Genomic DNA, 19,670 nt, shown 5'->3' on the forward strand with positions numbered 1-19,670 from the left:
TGGAAGTATCTCCTCTCCATTCCTTTCCCTTTGCCCCAGTGTAGCCTCTCCATATCATCATTTCCCAGCTATACAACAGTGCTATACTCCAGCACTCAGCTTTCTGAAGATCACTTCCACCAGAACCTCAAGACCCTGCTACCCCTGTCCTGGCCTCAGCCATCTCCACCAGTGCATTAGACAGCATGGGGCCCCAGTTCTGCTATTCCAGTTTCAGATAGGTCTTCAGCAGAGACCTGCCATGATCAGTAGCACAACAATTTTTGGAGACAGCTGTGACAGGCCGACCTGCCTGCCTGCCTGCCTCCCAGCTCCAAACTCCAGCCCAGTGGGTGACGTCCAGTCTTTGTTGTGGTGATATTACTTTCACTTAGAGATCAAGATGAGACTTTTCATTGGTAATGGGTCAAAAATGGGGACCTGGATTTTTGCAGAAAAAGCACACGTGTTGATCTACCTACTTGCCATTCCCATTTGCCAACTATCTTATAAAATACTAGTTACATTATTGAAAAAATAATAATACCTTTCTGCAATTTAATTAAAAAAAATAAGCCTGCCAAACAAAAGTAAGGAATTTATCTATTAGTGGCCTGATCAATAATATGTTATCTGGTTTCTGGAAACATTACTCCTAGATGTGTTTTTCACTTATCTGCTCCTATGTCCTTTAGCATCACAGCATGAGTACCAAAATAAACAGTTCCCTGATAACACAATGTATATCTTTACTGTTCTGACACTGGATTTATACATGTAATAAAATAATATCCAATAATTCTTGACAAATCCATTAAGATGAGTTAGGCATCAGCCTGTGTATTTAAAGACACAGGGCTCTATTATTATGAATTGTCAACATCCTCCCTTATCAGTTCCACTGCCCAGCACGAAGGAGACACAAAGCCTCTCACTTAGTCCTGTAATCTTTAGCTCTGACTCAGGGGACTGCTCCTAGCCTTTGGTTTTTACAGCATCCTGTGCTACTTTTGTCAGTCTGGGAGTACTATGTTGTTGTCAAGCAGAAACATTTTCTGTTAAATAAGTATTCTGCTACAACTCCTCCTAGGGTGAGCAGTGTTAAAGACAAGGTATGTTATTGAAACATATTTCCAGTGTTAACAACAGAACTGACATTACTTCTCATATTTTGTTGTCAGAGTTAAAAGCAGGATGGATAAGTTTAGTACATGCAATGTTTTGTGCACATATTGGTACTAAAACTACTTACCCTTTTCTCATAGGATGATACTTTTGTGCCATATGGCTTCATTTTCAATTGCATGTACTATATATATATGGTTAACCTGAAGACATTTAAAAATGCCAGAGCTTGACTTGTCTCTCAAAATTCTCCTTCTGTTTTGAAATAATCAAAAATGGAATGAGAAATAAGAGTATGGTAGACTTCAGTTATTTATCTCATTGCTAACTATTTTACAATTAAAAAAGCAATATCCCTAAACAATTACAATTCTTAGAACAGGAGGCAATAAACATTCAATTGTAACATTACTTCTTTTTTTAAAAGGTGAAATTTTTGAACTGAGACTTAAACCCTATTTCTCATCAATTTTTATTTGTAAAATAGATAGTAGTACCACACAGCTTTTAGCTTTACATTATTTACAGCCATATTTTATCAGCTTCTAAGGAACAAGAAGTCCTCGGGTAGCCTGATAGGGGCCACTTAAAAGACCTTCAGTGCACAAAAGCCCTTTCCACAAATCTTACAGTGTATGGGTGAGGGAGGTCACAGTGGGGGCAAATTTAAGATGGCTGCAATTTACTCCTATTCTAAGGTTCCTTTATGTTACTAAAGTGATGTAAATGTTTAAGTCAGAAGCACGTTTAAAATTACCAAATGAAAGGGGCTAATCTCCAAAAGCTCCCTGCCCGATTTTTTTTGGCACAGAGAGAAGTTTTTAAGCTGCCATAACTGAAAGGCAGAAATTGTCCTCAGTAAGAACCAGTTTCTAGTGCCATTAAGCTCTACAGAAGAAATCTACTAAAATCCCTTGTTGAGCTTCACCCTTTTCTCTCCCATCTGCTGAAAACTGTTTAAATTATTACACACTGCCTAAGAAATTTTATTCTTCCTAACAGGATTTAAACTCTTTACTTTTATAAAATATTAACAACAGGATATGTTATGAACTATTAAGCAAAATACATTAATATTTCAGGATAATATACATGAAAGGAAATAAATCAGAACAATGCTTCAATGGTATCAAAACCAAATGAGAACATCTAAGCAATTTACATTGATATGCTTCCACTGACCAGGATGTCACACTGACATGCCTCCCGTACTCCTTTTCACACACAAATCAACCCAAACACACACATCTATGAATGTGGTTAACAGAAATTCAGCTCTTTGGCCAGTCCTACTGTGACTCCACGGCTCTACAGCAAGGCTTTTAACAATCCAAAGGCATATAAGTACTCTAAAATCAGAATGAGAGAAGACAACCTCACAGAGCTTATCTGATGAGGGTAAAGTGAATTATCAAAAGCAAATGAGGAAAGGGGGATAAGCTAGGAAAGAATAAAATGCACAGACTGACTGTGTGCATAGTGTTTAGCCAAGAAGAAACAAGAACGAAAACACACTACTCAACAGCAGGTTTTAGATAGTAACTTCAGGTATAAAAGTATTAGTGACATTAAACTAATTTGAAAAAATTATAGCAGATGTAGATAGTGTAATTGCATATAATAAGGAAAATATTGTATTTTACCCTTTCCATGCAAGTAAAGACTGCTTAAAATCTCTTTGAAGTCCATTTCTGATGGCTGAGATTGTTACAAGCTTAACATCTGGAAGAAGAAAAATGAGGAAACCTAAAGGATGTACTTAGAGAGTGTTTGCATTTTGCCTGTGCTTTACTATTTAATGTTGTGAAGCTGTTCTTGTTAACTCAGGGCCTCATTCAGGAAAGCACTTACATCACGTGTCAAAATTTCATTGATTTCAGTGCAACTTAAGGCTTTGGCTTAAGTACTTCCCTGAATTATATATTATTTTCACTCTCCCTAACTTCTTTATGAAATTAATACAACTACTCAGAGTAATGTATTACTTAGTGTAAGGTTGGTTTTTAGACATGTGACATAGTACCTAACTGGACACCTCACTACCATTTAACTAAAACAATTGATAAACTATGCATAATAGTGATGTGTATTGCAGTAACAATAAAACTTCATTTTCCTATATAGTTTTTCAAAAAGAACAGAGGTAACCAGAAATCATCAACATTGCTAGAATTCTGTGTGATCTATGCCAAGGTAAGAGTAGAGTAAGTCATTTCACTATTTCAAAATAATGTGATTTTCCATCCAGATATGTTACAAATTAATGAAGAACTTATACATTTCATAGGAAAAGAAAAGTTACATAATTTTTGGTGAGGTATCATAATAAATAAACATTCTTGTTAAATTTTGACAAAATGTAAAGAAATTGATCCGTACACATATTAAACAATGCATTCATATTAGTTGCCATTTCTATTTGTGCTGCATTTTTTAATCCCATTAATTCATCTGCAGTTATTCACCAATTCTCTGTTGTTTAAGGAGTCCCTAAATTTCAAAGGCTCTTAAGTGCCTTTAAAGTACATCTACCCAGAGGTACATCAGAGGAGAATGAGGAGTGAACTAAAAGACTTCAATCTCTGGCAGGATTTTAACTTTCACCTTCAACTTTCTGTCATATTTTGGGTGAAGAATGAGTGAAGAATTTATCTTCCTGGAATCCTTTGCTCATCCTCATCTGCCCCTGCCTGACTTAATTTCTATGTTTCTTCGGAAAAACAAAGCTTTTATGGAACTATCTATTTAATTACCTTTCCTTCTTTAAAACCCTATTCTGGCTTAGGGATGACCTGATTCTGCTTTGGGTCTCATTTCTCATGCCATCTTTCCTCGTGCTGTGGTCAAAAAGACGATGCCAGTGAACTCTGATGGTAAGAAATTATGTTGCTTAAGGAACAGGTCTGAACTGCACCTCCAATAGGAAGAAGGTCTGTTAGCACAGATCAGGCTAAATCTACTGGAGGGAAGATAAAAACAAGGATCACAACTAGGTCTGTATAATATATGGTCAGATTTAATCAGTATGGTTTTTCAAAAAAATTAATCATTTTGAGCAAATATGTAAAGCAGTAAATGTGAATGTTTTATTTCAAAAAGTTTTGACAAGAGCTTTTCTGGAAAAGAAGCAAAGAATTGTCACAGGTCAAAACTGTGTCTCTGAAACAGGAATAGTCATGGAAATAGAAATAGTTGGCTTCTGTCACAGAAATGGCAACCGGAAAAGAATCTCAGTGTTCTATACAAAGTTACAATTGTTTCATTAAAGATTTGCAAAGAAAGTGAAAAGCAAGTAGGAAAATTTGCAGGTGACTTTGTTTCCCTCCGCGACATATAAGAGGTCTGTGAAAATCAGTTATCACCGGAGCCCAGAGATACAGGTTAAGAAATAAGTATTTGCATGGATAACAAGAATAATTCATACTGATGATTTCTGTCACAAGGACTATATGAAGCACTGTGTGAAACATTAGTTTTAAAACTGTTTTACTTCTTATATTTGAAATAATTCTCCAAGTTAAACATATATAAACTAATACTTTATAAGAAAACTATTTGCAAGGTAAACTGAGACACACTTATATTTTAAATGATTTTACTCTGTACGTTTTTGCAGTGTTAGAAGCCATATACAGCACAGAAAGTTGTAAAGTATAATGTTTAATACCAGTCTAATGAAATACAAAACATTTTCACCATGACTCCAGATTAAAATTTTTAGTACAGAGTTCTTTTAATCCAGTTCAGTTCCTTGATCTTACTTTTCACACAGCTTTACCAGCAGTTGTGCCAGCACAACAGAAGGGATGACACAGGGAGGGAACACCAGCCAGGGGAGGGGGAAGCAGGAAAGAAGGGGTCAGAGTTGTATAAACTAACCTTGCGGCTAAAGAAACGTGTCCATTATCAACATCAACACATACAGGTAGTGGTGCTCCCCTTTACTGGAACTGTTTATAGAAATACAGTTAAATGAAACACTTTACAGCTGCAAACCCAGGTTTAAATCAGTGAACTAGAGTTACTGGCAGAAATGTTATTTTTAATATATTATATAAACACACATGCACAAACTTAATTGGAAGAGATTATCAGCAGAATACCCTTACCAGTATTAGTCAACAGAGTAAGTGAGGTTCAGCTTTGAGCAAAAGACACACGTCTCGAAGAAGGAGGAGATGGGGAACTAAGAAAATTGTCATCTTCAGGAGTAGATTCAACAGCTGACAATGATTCGTAATACTCATCCTCTCCATCCAGCACTTTGATTTGGCTTGAAAGGAAACAAACAATATTTATAAAGTTAAAATTTAGTTCTGTCAGTATCTTCAGAAATAGAAACTTCTCTGCGGATGTAAAAATGAAGAGTGCTAGTATAAGAAAGGAAAAAAAAAGATGGGGTCATTTGATGAGAAAGATACAGCTTTTATACATACTTTAACTACTATTACTTTTTTATTATTATACTCTGAATGGTCCTGAGGATCAGTGAAATGCAATACAGTAATTCAGTTTGTGTGTAGAGAATGAGAGAACAAATATTTATATGCAATGGGCATTTACTTTGAGCAATGTGGCTTTTTTGTCTGTGTATGTTCCACAAATAGAGTACGATTTTTGTATCATATTTCAGATGATGGTTTGCTGTGAATACGAGCCAAAGACTACACCATCAATTTTTGGGGAAAGCCCTGTTGACAGCAAGGGGCTTTCATTTTCCTGTGATGTATGATGAGCACTGGAGTCCCACGTTAGTATTTTTATTCCCATAATACAAACTTTTATAAACTAAGGGGAGGGAGATAAAATAAACCAAATCTTGTGCAGTTATGCAAAATTTTGGGTTTTAACCTTGACTCAAAGACCTCCTATTCATAACGTTATATTCAGAAGATTAATAAAAAACAGAGGACATAATACAGAAAGTTCTTGTATATGTTTGTAGTAAAATGCATTTGCAAGAAGACCAAGCATCCATCCTCTGTGGTCTATGTAATCAGGCAAGGAAATATTCTGGCAATTCTATAGGAGCCAGCCTGGCTTTTTCTACCTATACCAGGTGATAACTGCTCATGTAACAATGAGAACTGACTCAGTTCAACAAAGAAGGAGCAACTCCCTTCTGGGCTGAGTGGCCTCTCCATCAGTTTTTCAAATGTGCTCCCCCAGGAGGGCAGAGACCCATCTGACTGTGCTGCTGCAAAACTGGCAGGGCTCCTGGCCAAGTTCTAGGTCACAGAACTTCAGTTCAACACCCTTCATCTGGCATCCTTCACTAGTGCTAAATGCACTTAAAAATATGAAGAAGCTACTTTTTTGGTAGTAATAGTACTTAGAGAGAGCTAGGGAGCATGTTTTGTAAGAATCAGTTCTAGTGTCTGCAGACAGCAGTTACATGCAAGTTTTACATTTGCTTCTGCAGAAAATGTCCAATGTCAATGCACAGAAATATGTTAATTGTTTATTTTTAGAAACCTCTCTAGAAAGTTTTGCATATTCTGTAATATCACAAAGGACTTCTTCTGTTTACAGTTGCTTAGAACTAAGAAGATAGATATTTACCCAAGTTTTCTTGGCTTCCTCTTGCTCCCTTGATATTCTAGAGTTCCCTGTGGAGAGGGCCAAGAACACACAGTCAAAGCAAAGCAGCAAGTCGTTAATTTTTAATTCAAAGTGATTTTGTGTTGAATGCAAGCAGATGCTGATAATATCAGAAGTCACAGCATAATTTTTTTGATCAAAGGGCTCAAGTGAGCCTGATGAAGCATGCATCTTGCTCGTCTTTGATAAACCACATCAATTATTCACCGTGAAGGCAGACATCCTGACATGAAAGCAACAGATAAAGAGCATAAGCACATGTTCAAGACGAGAGCAGAAGAACGTGGGGGTGGGGCTGGAGGGGCTGAAACAGGTATTAATAACAGAATTATTAACTGGAAACAAAGCCAGTAAAACAGCTTTATTGCCACTTTGAACTCACATTTAACTGGTTATAGTACATGTTGTCCTCAGGGCTATTCAGCATTTTGGGCTGCTGACATCGTCGACGAGGTGTTCTCAGCTTCTGTTCAAGACAGTTTTCTGAACCTACAGTAAGATAACACAATTTAGTTTTAAGCTGTGCCAGGTGCTGTGAACGTCTTAGCGCATTTTAGTCTATAAACAGTCTTTTCTTCTGTCCTATTTGGTCCTGGATTTATTAGCAAGCTCTATCCAAAGTAAACAGAAACTCAGGGATCTTTGTTTTCTCTTTTGAAACTTAGTTCAAACACAAGTTTTTAAGCAGAACTTAATTTTTACTTTTTAACATTTTTTATTCTTTCATATATCTATATCCCATGGCTCCTTATTCCTTTCACACTTTATCTTAGTATCTTCTGTTATCTAAGCAGGAAATGAGGTATATTGTGCCTAGCTAGGGATATATCATTCAGGAGCAACAAAATCGTTTTTCTACAGTAGACAGTAATAAAGCCTTTGGACTGATGAGACTTCGCCCATTATCATCATTTTTATTATATAAAAAGGCTTCCTTCTTGACATGGCTCTCTATTTAATCAGAGTAACAGAATTGGTTTGGAATTACGCTTTCTTAATATAATTTGTGATGTGCTGTAAAGTAACAGTTGCTTAAAGTCATCTGGAAAGCAGAGTTTAAAGATGAAGGAAACATTTCAGAAGGGTTTCCGAAAAGAACTAACAGACTTTCTTTTTTTTTTTTTTTTGGGGTATTAAGGAAAAAGGACATTGTGGTGTGCTGTACTCTATTTTACCAGGCATTTTCTGTGGCACATCCTCTAGATTACCAGGATAACTATTTTCAGGATAACTAAGTTACTAACAGATACTGTAGGGGGTAAGAAAAGGTCATTCAAATAATTCTTCCGATGCCTTTGACTTTTCTGATATTTCCCTGTTAAAAATTATTTTAGTGACAGCATGAATAAGAACAGGTTTTGGTGGCACTAAAGGAAAAATATACATCTTATCACATATGCATTCCACACCGCACAGGGAACTTGTTCCAATACAAAAGACCAGCACAAAGATCAAGTAGCACATTGGTTCCTTTAAGCACTTCAAAGCTGAAGTTAATATGGCCTGTGCAGATGTGGGACTCCAATCTCACAAATCCATTGTAAAATCTGGCCTCAAGGAGCAGGTAACATTACAAAGGAGGTTTATTATGCACCCAGGTTTGCAGTTGGTATCTGCAATCTGAATGAGGAATGATGGTTGAACTTTGGCCTTTTGAGCCAAAAGACTGACTGTCCTGGGAGATTTTTCTCTCTTTCACTGTCTTTCTCCCTCTAAACAGTAAAATTTGAAAGACGCTAGTTTCCTCTCAGCGTGTGACTGCAATGTCTGTGTGGGAGAGGAGCACTTGTTCCATTCTATCACAACACCTGGGAGGGATGGGTGGGTTAAATGATCACCAGGACACTGATTGCAGAGCTGGGTCTAAAATTCAAAACAATTCTGTAGAGAAAGGTTATATTTATCCAGTAATACAAAATAACTTTAAAATAATACACTCACACTGCTTGCTAATTTATTATCCAATGCTTCAATACTTTATACTTTCAAGTTCAGTAAACCTTTATGTTTTTCCTAAAAAGATTGTGATGGCTGAGCCTGAAACTTTGCTATTTACTTGTATTGTGAAAAACCACACAAGGCAGAAGCTGTACCAGAAACTACTTCTGGGGAAATTGGGTGCCCAAATAATATCTGTGTCTTTGGAAAGTTTTTTCACTATGATTTAGATAGGACGCAATTTTGTTCTCTCTGAAGTCTCTGCAAGTTTTGCCAATGACCTGCCATAACTACATTCTAGTCTCTCTCTGCTCTGAAAGTTACTCAAATTGATCTTAGAGCTTTCTGTCTCAGGACAGCAGAGTCCACAATTTTTGCAAGCAATGTTTTCAGTCACAAGGCCATTTGAGTTCCTTCTTATAGCAATATAGATCTTGAATATCTCTCCATGAATAACTTTTCTATTCTAGCAAGAGACTGGTATGAATTCAGGCCCTAACAGTTTTGCATAAATTCACACACCTCTCTGCAGCTTTCCAGAAGCAAAACCACAGCATATAAATATTCAGAAATTTTCTAACAGTAGAATATGATGGTGTGTTCTTTTTTCCTTTCCCCTAGGTGCTCTTGTAGCCTTCACATTCTTTTTTCAAAACACCCATATGTATAGGTTGGTTTTTTTTAAAATGTCTTTTATTCATTAGGATTCTGAGACACTGACATTTTGCTCTACCTTTTAATCTGGATATTTAATTATTTCTGTGTATGCTATGGGTGGTCTGCAGCTTGTGTTCTCCAAAGGAAATACCCTTTCAGTGGGCCCATTTGTCTTAGTAGCATATAGTACAGCAGTACAAAATCTGGTAACATTTATCATAAACTACCATATCTGGACAAAATGGTATTAACATGTGCTCCACACTCAGCAATTGAATAGGCATTTTAAATGCTGTTCTAAAATATTTTGCTTTGATGACAAACTTAAAGCCACCAACGAGAAAAAAGTCACTTGTCATTTTAATAGCAACAGCAGCAGCACCAGTATAATTAACAAGGTATTGTCTATACTGCATGAAAATTGTGCCAAGTGCCTCTGGCATGTCCAGGTTCCTTAGTTTGCTGCAAATTTAGTGACCAGATGAGAGAGTGAGCACGTGTACTTTCTTCAGGTCATCCTTTAGCACCACTTTTTAAGACAGAGATCTGCCCCCCTTTTGTCTAAAAGAAAACCTTTCCTTGTAACTCTAAGCGCAGAAACTCCTTAGGTTACAATTTCTTAACTGATAAACCCCTTATGGCAATGCAGAAATAACATAGAGTAGGCAAAATGCTTTCTGCCAAGTGCACTGTGTCAGTTAATCTAAGTGTAGGGTAGCTGAGGTTCCAGGCATCCTCTTCTTTTCCTCTCTCGAACCCAGAGAGGGTGATACACATGGATGAGCAGGTTCATGTGGATGGTTCCCTAAAGCTACCACAAAACTGATATTGCTAATGGCTAATGGGTTAATCTGTTGGAGCAGAAAGCATTTATAAGCAAACAAACTGATGGTGTTTCTGTTTACTCCTCTATTACCACACTTGGTTATCTTTTTTATATCTCTGATACATAAGAGCCCAAGCCAACAGATCAGGACCTTGCAGTGCTCAGAGAGAATAAAAAGATGTGTATTTTCAACTAAATGCAAAGTCAAACATTCGAGATACATTTTTATGAACTGGGAATTGCATACTTGGAAAGCAGTGTCTCCAGGAGAGATTTGGGAATTATGGATATTCAGCTGAATATGAAATAGACTGGGTGCAAAGAAGAGAGGACTACTCAACAGAAACAAGAAAATAGTTTCATCATTGTGTGTAGAATTATTTTGAAGTGGGTGCAGTAAAGTGCAAGAAAAATCTGAAATGGGGAAAATCTGCTATACAGTGAGAAATATAAGAAGACTGTTCCATTTCATTTTTTTTTTCAAAAGAAGGTTAAGAGGTGATTTGAAGCAAGTTTAAACCCCTGCATAGAAGGTTGAAGGTTTTTCATCTTCATAAAAAACAAAAGTGTAAGCTATCTAATCATCAGAAATGGAAGAAAATTTTAGACCAGAAATACAGCACATACTAAAAGCAATCAATTAGGCGAAAAAGTATTTAGCAGTATGATGGAGGCTCAGGTTGAGATTAGAAGCTTTTAGAAAAGGCATTTTTTGACTTAAGCTAAAGTTAAAAACTATCAAAGATGTGACACTGATTACTTCTAGCTTAATAGGAATTAACTTTTCTAGTGTGATTTTTATCACAAGTTTTAATGCAGACTTTGTACTGATCTTTTGAATTCTGGGATATAGTTTCTGAATTTCCATGTTATTTTTCTTCTTTGCTTTCTTGTGGCTGAAATGGAAATATTTTTCTTCAATTAGCCATCACATCCATCATACTGACACTTTTAATGACATCTCTTGGCTTGGAGATGATTAGCACATTTCTTATGCCTTATCTTATTTAGAAGATTTTTCTGTTTAAAAATCCATCCTTTCCATAAGCCGCAAAGGACTCTTTCAGAAATTTACAAACTGCCAAACAGTAAGATTTAACAACAGACTTCAAAGTGCTCTTTAGCACTGACACAAAGACTTTTGCATCTAGGATTTTGGCCCTGACCAATACTCAAAACGGTAGCTGCAAAAATGTATTTTTCTAATGACGGAATTCCCATGGGGCAGATGACTTCACTTGATATGCAGTGAAGATCTCATCTTAGATGTCCTGACTGTGCTGCTTATCTTGGTATTGAAAACTTGGGGACCAGGCATTGGGCACATTCGTCAGAGGAACCAAGAATCATCAGATTTTGCTCACTGAAATGAAACTAGGGTCCTCATAAGCTGTTCATGATTAAACCACTGCTTCAAAAACCCCTTGACACTGATAACCTTGCCAAACACTGCTAATTTTTCCTATGTGGAGAATTCTGTAGAGAAAATTGTGATGAGACAGCTACAACTGCATTTGGAACTTGTAAAATCCACTGATGCGAGTCAGATTGTTTAAGGTTGGTGCAGCACACCTGGGGCTCTAAAATCTGGATGACATCTTACTTTTTTGCAAGGAATGCACAGAAGGGTTCTTTGCCAATGTGTCAGTGCCCCAAAGAGGCTGTGTTGCCAGTTCCCTCGCTGAAGGGACTTCATCCACCACAACACATAATAAAGGGCGGAGCTGAGTACTCTCATTTTCCTTCTGAAGCCATTTACACAAAGCAGGTTTGGAAGGGGTTAGTCTTGTCCCTTTTTCTCTTGTAGGTGAACACAAACCTAATATCACAGGAAGGGTAGTCCTTTTCTAATTACTCAAACAAGGAGATTTAGACTACGAGAAGGGGCAGTCTGTTAAAGGAAAGGTAATGGGGCTATTTAGGGGACCATATATAATATTAACAGATGAGTAAATAAAGTAGATAAATCAGTATGACCAAGAAAAACAGTAAGCATGTAGCTGATTTCCAATCTATAATATCAGATGAAACATGAAAGTGCAACCCTTAATTATAAGCAAATATTAGCACAGACTCATGGGACCTCATCATAACATCTCAAGGTCTACATTCATGAAAATTTAAGCAATGTTTAAAATCATGTTAATTTGTTCTTTGTTTGTTTCTTTTCCTGCCAGTCTAATTTATTCCAAAAGACTTTGGTTCTCAAGCCTGGATATATTGATCATGCCCATGTAAAGCATTGTTATAGCCTGGGGAGAAGATTTTTGTGGAAAAACTTGTCTTTGTTCTCCTTTGATAATTTATATGTATTTTGATGTTTTCAAGTTTCCAGTTTTGAATCATTTTTCAAGGCAGCAAGTTAACTTCACTTTTTCTCTTGAAGTCTTAGGCAAATGCAGAAATGACCTCACAGACAACGATAATATACATCCTCCTAGACTGGATACCAGTGGATAATTATATGCAGCATGTTGATTTCAAGGAACAGCTACATTTTCTTGTGTGCCATGCAAGTGTGTTTAAGCAGAGGACTCAAAGGGCTAATGATTCTGGTCCCACTCATATCAGTGTTAAATGTGAGCGACTGAACATCAGTTATGCAGTAAAAATTGCTGTAAATTAACTAGACTTCGTGATTTTAATTATTTCAGCTTTATTTTAAAAAGGAGGGATTTACAAAGGGCATACAGTGTGGCTATGAGTGTTCACATCAAAAGTATTTTTCTTCCTTTTCCATTTCCATGATTCTCCACCATTTGCACAAATTTGTATCACACCCGAAGTGCAAAACAGGACTAAAATGCAAAATGGGAGTAAAACAAAAAATGTGTCTGAGAAGCAGAGTGAATACTCAGGCATTTAGTCCCCACTGAGCTCCTGCTGCGCCTGCCTGCCATACCCAATCCAGTTAGCACAGAACTATCTTGCACATCCCTGTACACTGACTGCAGTCAGTGTGGCATGAGCACACTTCAGGAGATACCAGGCCCACATCACAGAATATTTGTACCCTGCCTGTTAAATGCTACCAACTATAAATGCATCAGAAACAAGGACAGGATAACAAGTCTAACAGGCTTCATGGAATACCTACTGTAGAATAATCTGTAGCTTCATTTGGAAATAATAAAGTTATCCTGTCTATGTTACATAATTATATTATGGTAGTTCTGAAAAAATGCTGGAGGTTGATAGAAAATAAACACACTGCCTCTGTAAGATTTTAATCTCAGCACAGGCAAAAGCACACCAAGAGACAACAACACAGGGTAGGAGAGAATAAAGAGCAAGACTACTTGGTGACTTATGAGGTATGTCTCCATTATCTTCTTTTCCCTTCTGAGGTTAGTAAGAGGGAAAAGAGAAAACTACAGGAAACAGAAATGGACAGAAAAAAAAATAAACTATTAAGTAAAGTCCTGAGAAACTAAGGAAAAGAAGAAAAGGGAATAAGCAACCATTAACGGTGAAACAGGAGAATCTAAATTCTGGCATCAAAGGATTAAATTAATCTAGTAATATGAGGAGCCTGAAGGCATATTGACATATTTAACACTATTAACATATTTAACACTATTAACAGTTGTAATTCTGTCCAGAATATTTCATGCTTACCTACCAGTAGCTTCAGACCTCTGCAAATGTTCAATAAGGCCATCCATTATGTTGATATAATGAGATCTAGTATGATGGGAACCGTTCTTGCCACCAAATTCCCTTCGTCCCTTCCTCTACATAAGAGTGTCCACGACTATTTATAGGGGCTGGCACCCTTCATGCTGCTAGTGACAAGCAAGCATGGAAAGAACAATAAATCAGATACGCTTTGAGGAGTTACAAGGCCTCAGCCATTGCTAACTCTCACAAAATGTCTTACTGAAGCTTTATGTAAGTGTTGCTAATGGAAAGGATGCTCACTGCTTTTAAAATACATATATTAATGCTTAGAAAAAATGATTAATCCTTAGCAAATCCTGCAACTCCAGCGTACTTAAAGTTCTTACCTGGATTTGGTAGGTAAGAATAGTATCATAGGTTTAATTATTTTCAGTGTCAAGTGCTTTGTAGTCTAAGTCTGTAGCTCCATATGTAGCTACCAGATTCACCAAAAACACAGAATCTGGAAGGATAAAAAGTCCTACAGGAAGATTTAATGTAACAGAAAACCAAGCTTCATGATCACATCGGATCCCCCACACAACTGCGGTGAACTAGAATTCTGTTTATTCAGATGGAGTGTGCTCATAGTGCCAAGAGCCATAGACTGCTGGGGAAATTAGTGTAGCCTCTTTGATGTCATGTGCATCCCAGAACCTGCTAAAACTGTGAGCACAGCCTTTTGTTTATAACCCTAAACAGAACCATTCAAATACACACACTGAAAGAACTTGTAACAGAAGCAAAGCATTTTCTTCCACCCAGTGATTCGTTATGTACAGCTTCATTTTGGATACTGCAGTTATATGCAAAGCCATATGCTTTAGATTACAAAGCACACTAAGCAAAGAATAAGTTTTTCAAGATGGTACGTAAAGGCTGTTTTTGCATCTGTTTGTTGCCAATGACCCAGATGATACTGTAATTAGAACAACAAATATTTTATGTGAAATCAATCATTTAGCTGTCTCTGAACCCTGAGACAATGGCTTTTAGATACACTTTGCTGGGAAACAAGATCCATAAATAGTTAGAATCTTGGCTTTTGCTGGTTTTTTCCCTTCCAACACAATTTGGATCCTTCAGTATTTGTCAGTTCTTTCAGTGATTTGACTGCAGAGGGAAAAGGCAGAGATTAAACAAAGCATACCAAAGAATGAAACTGTCAGTGACTAACACGGGTAAGATTCAAACCTGTCAGCAAACAGCACACTTCTACAAGTACAGTCCTGAAGACGTGTCTTCCTATATGTTGAATACACACAAGCCCTCATATGCCCTGCACATAATAACATATTACAGTGGGCTCCAGAGGTGTGGCAACTAGTCAACTAACTACTCAAAGTCCAAGAGTTTTACGTAGCTACAACCTTAACATCAGAGAAAAAAAATTCATCCAAGCCATCCGAATAACAGAAACTACTTCTGGACAATGCAGGAAACTTAAAAGATCATTATTTTTCTTTCCCTCCTTAAATTTGACCCAAGGTGGTTGTGGAAGCTGCTTTTTTGTTAATTCATAGAATCGTAGAATGGCTTGGATGAAAGGAACCTTGAAGATCATACAGTTCCAAATCCCCTAATGCAGACAGGGACACCTTCCACTAGACCAGGTTGCTCAGAGCCCCATCCAACCTGGCCTTGAACACTTCCAGGGATGGTGCAGCCACAACTTCTCTGAGGAACGTGTTCCAGTGTCTCACCACTCTTAGAGTAAAGAATTTCTTCCTAATATCTAATCTAAATCCACTCTCTTTCGGTTTGAAGCCATTCACCCTTGTCCTGACACTACGTGCCCTTGTAAAAAGTTTCTCTCCATCTTTCTTGTAAGCCCCCTCTTTAGGTACTGGAAAGCTGCAATTAGGTCACAATGAAGCCTTCTCTTTGCCCGGCTGAACAAATTGAATTCTCTTAGCCTTTCCTCATAGGAGAGGTGCTCCATCCCTGTAATCAACTTGGTGGCCCTCCTCTGAACTCTCTCCAACAGGTCCATGTCCTTTCTGTGCTGGGAAACCCTAAGGTGAATACAGCACACCAGGTGGGGGTCTCATGAGAGCAGAGCAGAGGGGTAGAATCACCCCCCTCAACTTGCTAGTCACGCTGCCCTTTGTGCAGCCCACGATACAACCGGCTTGTGATCTTTTCAGGAGACAGTTACTGATGAAAACCAGGGCATTCCAAGTATGCTGGAATTACTACATATCACAGCATATTTTCTGTTTCTAGAGGGCCTCCCTAATCCAATAGCCACCAGGTGATAAGAAATATCTATCTCACATTATTATGTGAGGTAAGTGATGTATCTCTCGCTGTTTGAGCAATGCTGCATGATCAATACGAGTGAATGAAGAATTTCACAGGAGAAAAACCTATCAAGAACAATCAAATACAAAGAGATCACTTCCAGACTGAGATATCCCTGAGCCACAAACTATGTTAGGCTGGAGAGTGTTCTGGGCAAGTATCTCTGCTTGCCCTACTTCTGTACTATACCCTAGGCTTTTCCTTTTGGTTACTGTGAGAGAGAGAAAATTAGGATAAACAGATTTGGATGGGACTGGAAATGCTCTTTCTTATGGTTTTCTTTTTCTTTTTTTTTTTGGTAAGGTTGCTAACATTCAAACGATCAGAAAAGAGATCAATTAAAATAAATTCAAGCAGAACAAATCCCCAAGAAGCACCTGAACCTGAGGTTGAGGTAACTTCTCATAAGGTACATGTCAGAGTCTTCACTGTAAAGATCATTTCAAGGTCAACTTTAAGTGTTTATGGCAGGAGGATTGTATTACACTTGCCTTTCTGTTAGCAGTGCATCAGATCAGGCTGAGCTTATGGAAGGCAGAAATTGAAATTCCATGCAAAAATGAACACAAAGGAAAGCCAAACATTCTTAAGTTTTCTGGACATGCCTCATTTTCCCTTCTCCATGAGTATTTGTCTGAGGTGTCCTAAAGTAGAAACACTGGGACATCTACACAGGCATTGTGCACCAAAAGGCTTGCCATCATACAAGCTTGTCTTATCAGCGCTATGCCATGTTTGGGACTCAGCCTGTTGATGCAGTTTATTTATTTAGTGAACTTAAAGCAAATAGGATTAAAAAGTATCTCAAGTGAAATTCTGTCCTTCTCTGTCTTCCAAAGTAAAACCACATATCACGTTGGAGGTATGAGAAATTTTCAAAATTTCTCAGAAACAAAAGATATCAAAAAATTCTCACAAACATTGCATCAACAGCGGAGCCACTCGTGATTCTTCTCCACAATAAGATGACAGCTATGCCTTTAAAGAAGAATTAGGATAATGATTTAGTCAATATGATTGAATAAATAGCTTTGGCAACTTTAAAATACAAATCCAAAATAACATGATAGTATCATCAATTTTAGAGATAGTCTCCAAAACACATTTGGAGCTACTAATGCACAAGTTTTTAAACTGCAGATTGTGGATCTCAAGAGCTGCATATCATGTGCTAATACGCCTCAGAAAACTCACTGGACAATTGGCACTGGTTCATCTTGTGGATTCTAGCTAACAAAAGCAAAGCATAAGAGGAAAAAGATGAAACAAACATAAAAAGTAAACACCGAGATTAACTTTTAAAAGTAGCCAAAACATTCAGTGCATTAAAGAAGAGTAACAAATCACAAATACCTTTCTAATGCTGCTTCTCTACAGAGCCAACTATTGAAATTGCCAAAAATGCATCATACAGTTACGGGGAGTTAGTCTGTGTAATCAAAAGTAGGGCAGGAGGCAATCTGTAAGTTCACACTCAGTTAAGATGTGGTTCATAATGGTCTGTGTTTCAGAGTTGCTGTTGTAGCATATAGCCTGGATGCATTTAAAGGTAATCCCTCACCTTCTTCCAAACTGTAATAATAGCATTTTTATCCCACACCCTCAGAGATTAAGCCACTTGATTGACTTTGAATTCTGGACACACAGGAAATTTGTATTAATTTAGCATAATGATGAGGCGCAATAAAGGCTCTGTGGAACCACAACAGCATGGTCTCTAAGGTTTTGTTCGTTACAGAAACACAATTTGCATATCTAAAGGCTTGAAATCATGGGTCCATATTGATACAACTAGTATTTCAAATTTGAGTGTAGCAGATTCAGCATATATTTCAAAGAATAAATGGTAGAAGCCCAAGATAAAATTCTCAGAAGATTTCTTTATTAAGAAAGAAGGTCTTTTTCTGAATTCAAGGTAGTTGGCAGCAGTAGGTTTTAAAGGAAGTAATAAAGAAAGCTTGACTGAAGCATGCAAAAATGCCAATAGTTAGATATCTGCTTCCCAGTGTTGCTACAGTGATTTGGTTAACATTTGCAAATGTTGGAAGGAAAGGAGGTATCTTGGCTAGATAAAGGAAACTAATTCTGCTGATTTGTGTTCTCCAGCAACCCATTTCTTTAAGGGGTTGTTAGGTGCTACTGGGACCCCTAATATTAGATCCTTAATTTATGATGGTTCACAAGTGATCTACAGATCAAACTCAGGCCAGTAAATTCTGACGTAATATTTCGAAAGAGAAATATGAAGAAGCATAATCAAACTATTCATTCAATGACAGATTTCAAAAAATAAGCAGGGCTAGAAAAAACCTTCAGGCTTTAAAGATGTGGAAGAGCATCTATGCTGGGTTTTTTTCTGCCTCCAAATCAAATCACAACCATTTATTGGTAGCTTACACTATGAATCTAGAAGCAGAATTCTAGACTCATATAAAAATAAGGGGTCACAATTTCCAAAGGTGCAGTTCATTACAGTAGTACCAAACTGTACTCAGAAAGTGAGAAAAAAAAAAAAGAAAAGTGAGGGAGGTCTGCAAAGAATTCCAACTCTAAGATCTCAATACTAATAAAGCAATTTTAAGCTATGTATTTCATGATACCTAGCAATACCACCTGCAGTAAGAGTTAGGGGAGTGCAAAGCATATAGAGTATGCAGAATTTCCATCCAGTACTTCCTAAATGCTTTTAAAGGAAATTTTAAAGAAAAATTTGGTGAAGACTTCAGCTCATCAGGGCAGAGGAAGATATACACACATGCACACATATACAAATAAAGTAAGTTGACTTTCTAGTATTACAGTGACTTGCTTATGTGACAATATATTGTTTTTTTCTAAAGTCACCTTTTTTGACAGGGCACAGCTTGCATTAGTATATCAGCTCACTGTATTATATTCCCCTCTGAATACAGTCTTTGTACTTGATTGTCACTTATTTAAAATGGTAAATGCTACAGAATTAGTTAGATTCCTTATTTCTCTCATAAATACATGACTAATTCAAGTGATTTGATGGCATTTTATTCCTCAGAACTTGATGAACCCTTCTTTACCAAAATGAGCAGTGATTTCAGGGTTCAAACTGAGGCACTGGAAGGGCTGATTTTTAAACCATTATTTCCAGAAGATCACCCCTTCTGGAAAATCAGGCCCCTTCATCGTGTTTTAGTGCAGGTACAGGGAATTTCTTGTCAATCCAGAAAATACAGAACAAGTGATTTCAGAAATTTTTTTTGTGGAATTGATTTGGATGCATTTTCCTCCTCCTAACTACTACAGATATTCGATTTTTTTTCAACCTCTTTCTTACAAGTCTGTACTAGATTCTTGGCTGGTAATTGAATAGTGTATCCCTATAGAATAGCTTTTGATATAACAATGTCAAAATTGGCTTGTGTCCTGATTCTGTACTTCAGTCTGTGGGTATTGCAGAGTATGCAAAGTTTGTGAATTAACACTTTATTAACTACTGTGCACAAATTCCTTGAGTGAATGACCTACAAAGGACCACAAAGAGTTACAACATGACCAAACTAGTGCATGTGTACCTATTGCCACAGAATGCCACTTCCAATTTGCT

The 19,670-nt window shown here is 37.2% G+C and overlaps 1 protein-coding gene across 12 annotated transcripts in view; it reads right to left on the bottom strand.

The window, feature by feature from the left end:
- Positions 1–1,439: 1,439 nt before the first annotated feature.
- MYO3B (myosin IIIB) overlaps positions 1,440–19,670 on the bottom strand; it is a 201,484-nt gene continuing 183,253 nt past the window's right edge. For 11 of the 12 annotated variants that reach the window (XM_027636971.1, XM_027636969.1, XM_027636973.1 and 8 more), the window contains 3 exons: positions 7,088–7,194; positions 6,667–6,713; positions 4,694–5,377 (listed from right to left, as the gene is read on the bottom strand). In XM_027636971.1, the coding sequence (XP_027492772.1) occupies positions 5,242–5,377; positions 6,667–6,713; positions 7,088–7,194 (290 nt within the window). In that variant the 3' untranslated portion in view covers positions 4,694–5,241. Of the gene's footprint in view, positions 2,827–4,693; positions 5,378–6,666; positions 6,714–7,087; positions 7,195–19,670 lie in introns of those variants that run through there. The other variant, XM_027636968.1, reaches the window with a different exon arrangement.

The sequence above is a fragment of the Corapipo altera genome, unplaced genomic scaffold (genome assembly GCF_003945725.1).
Source record: "Corapipo altera isolate COAL_440 unplaced genomic scaffold, ASM394572v1 45, whole genome shotgun sequence".
In the NCBI taxonomy this organism is placed as follows: domain Eukaryota; kingdom Metazoa; phylum Chordata; class Aves; order Passeriformes; family Pipridae; genus Corapipo; species Corapipo altera.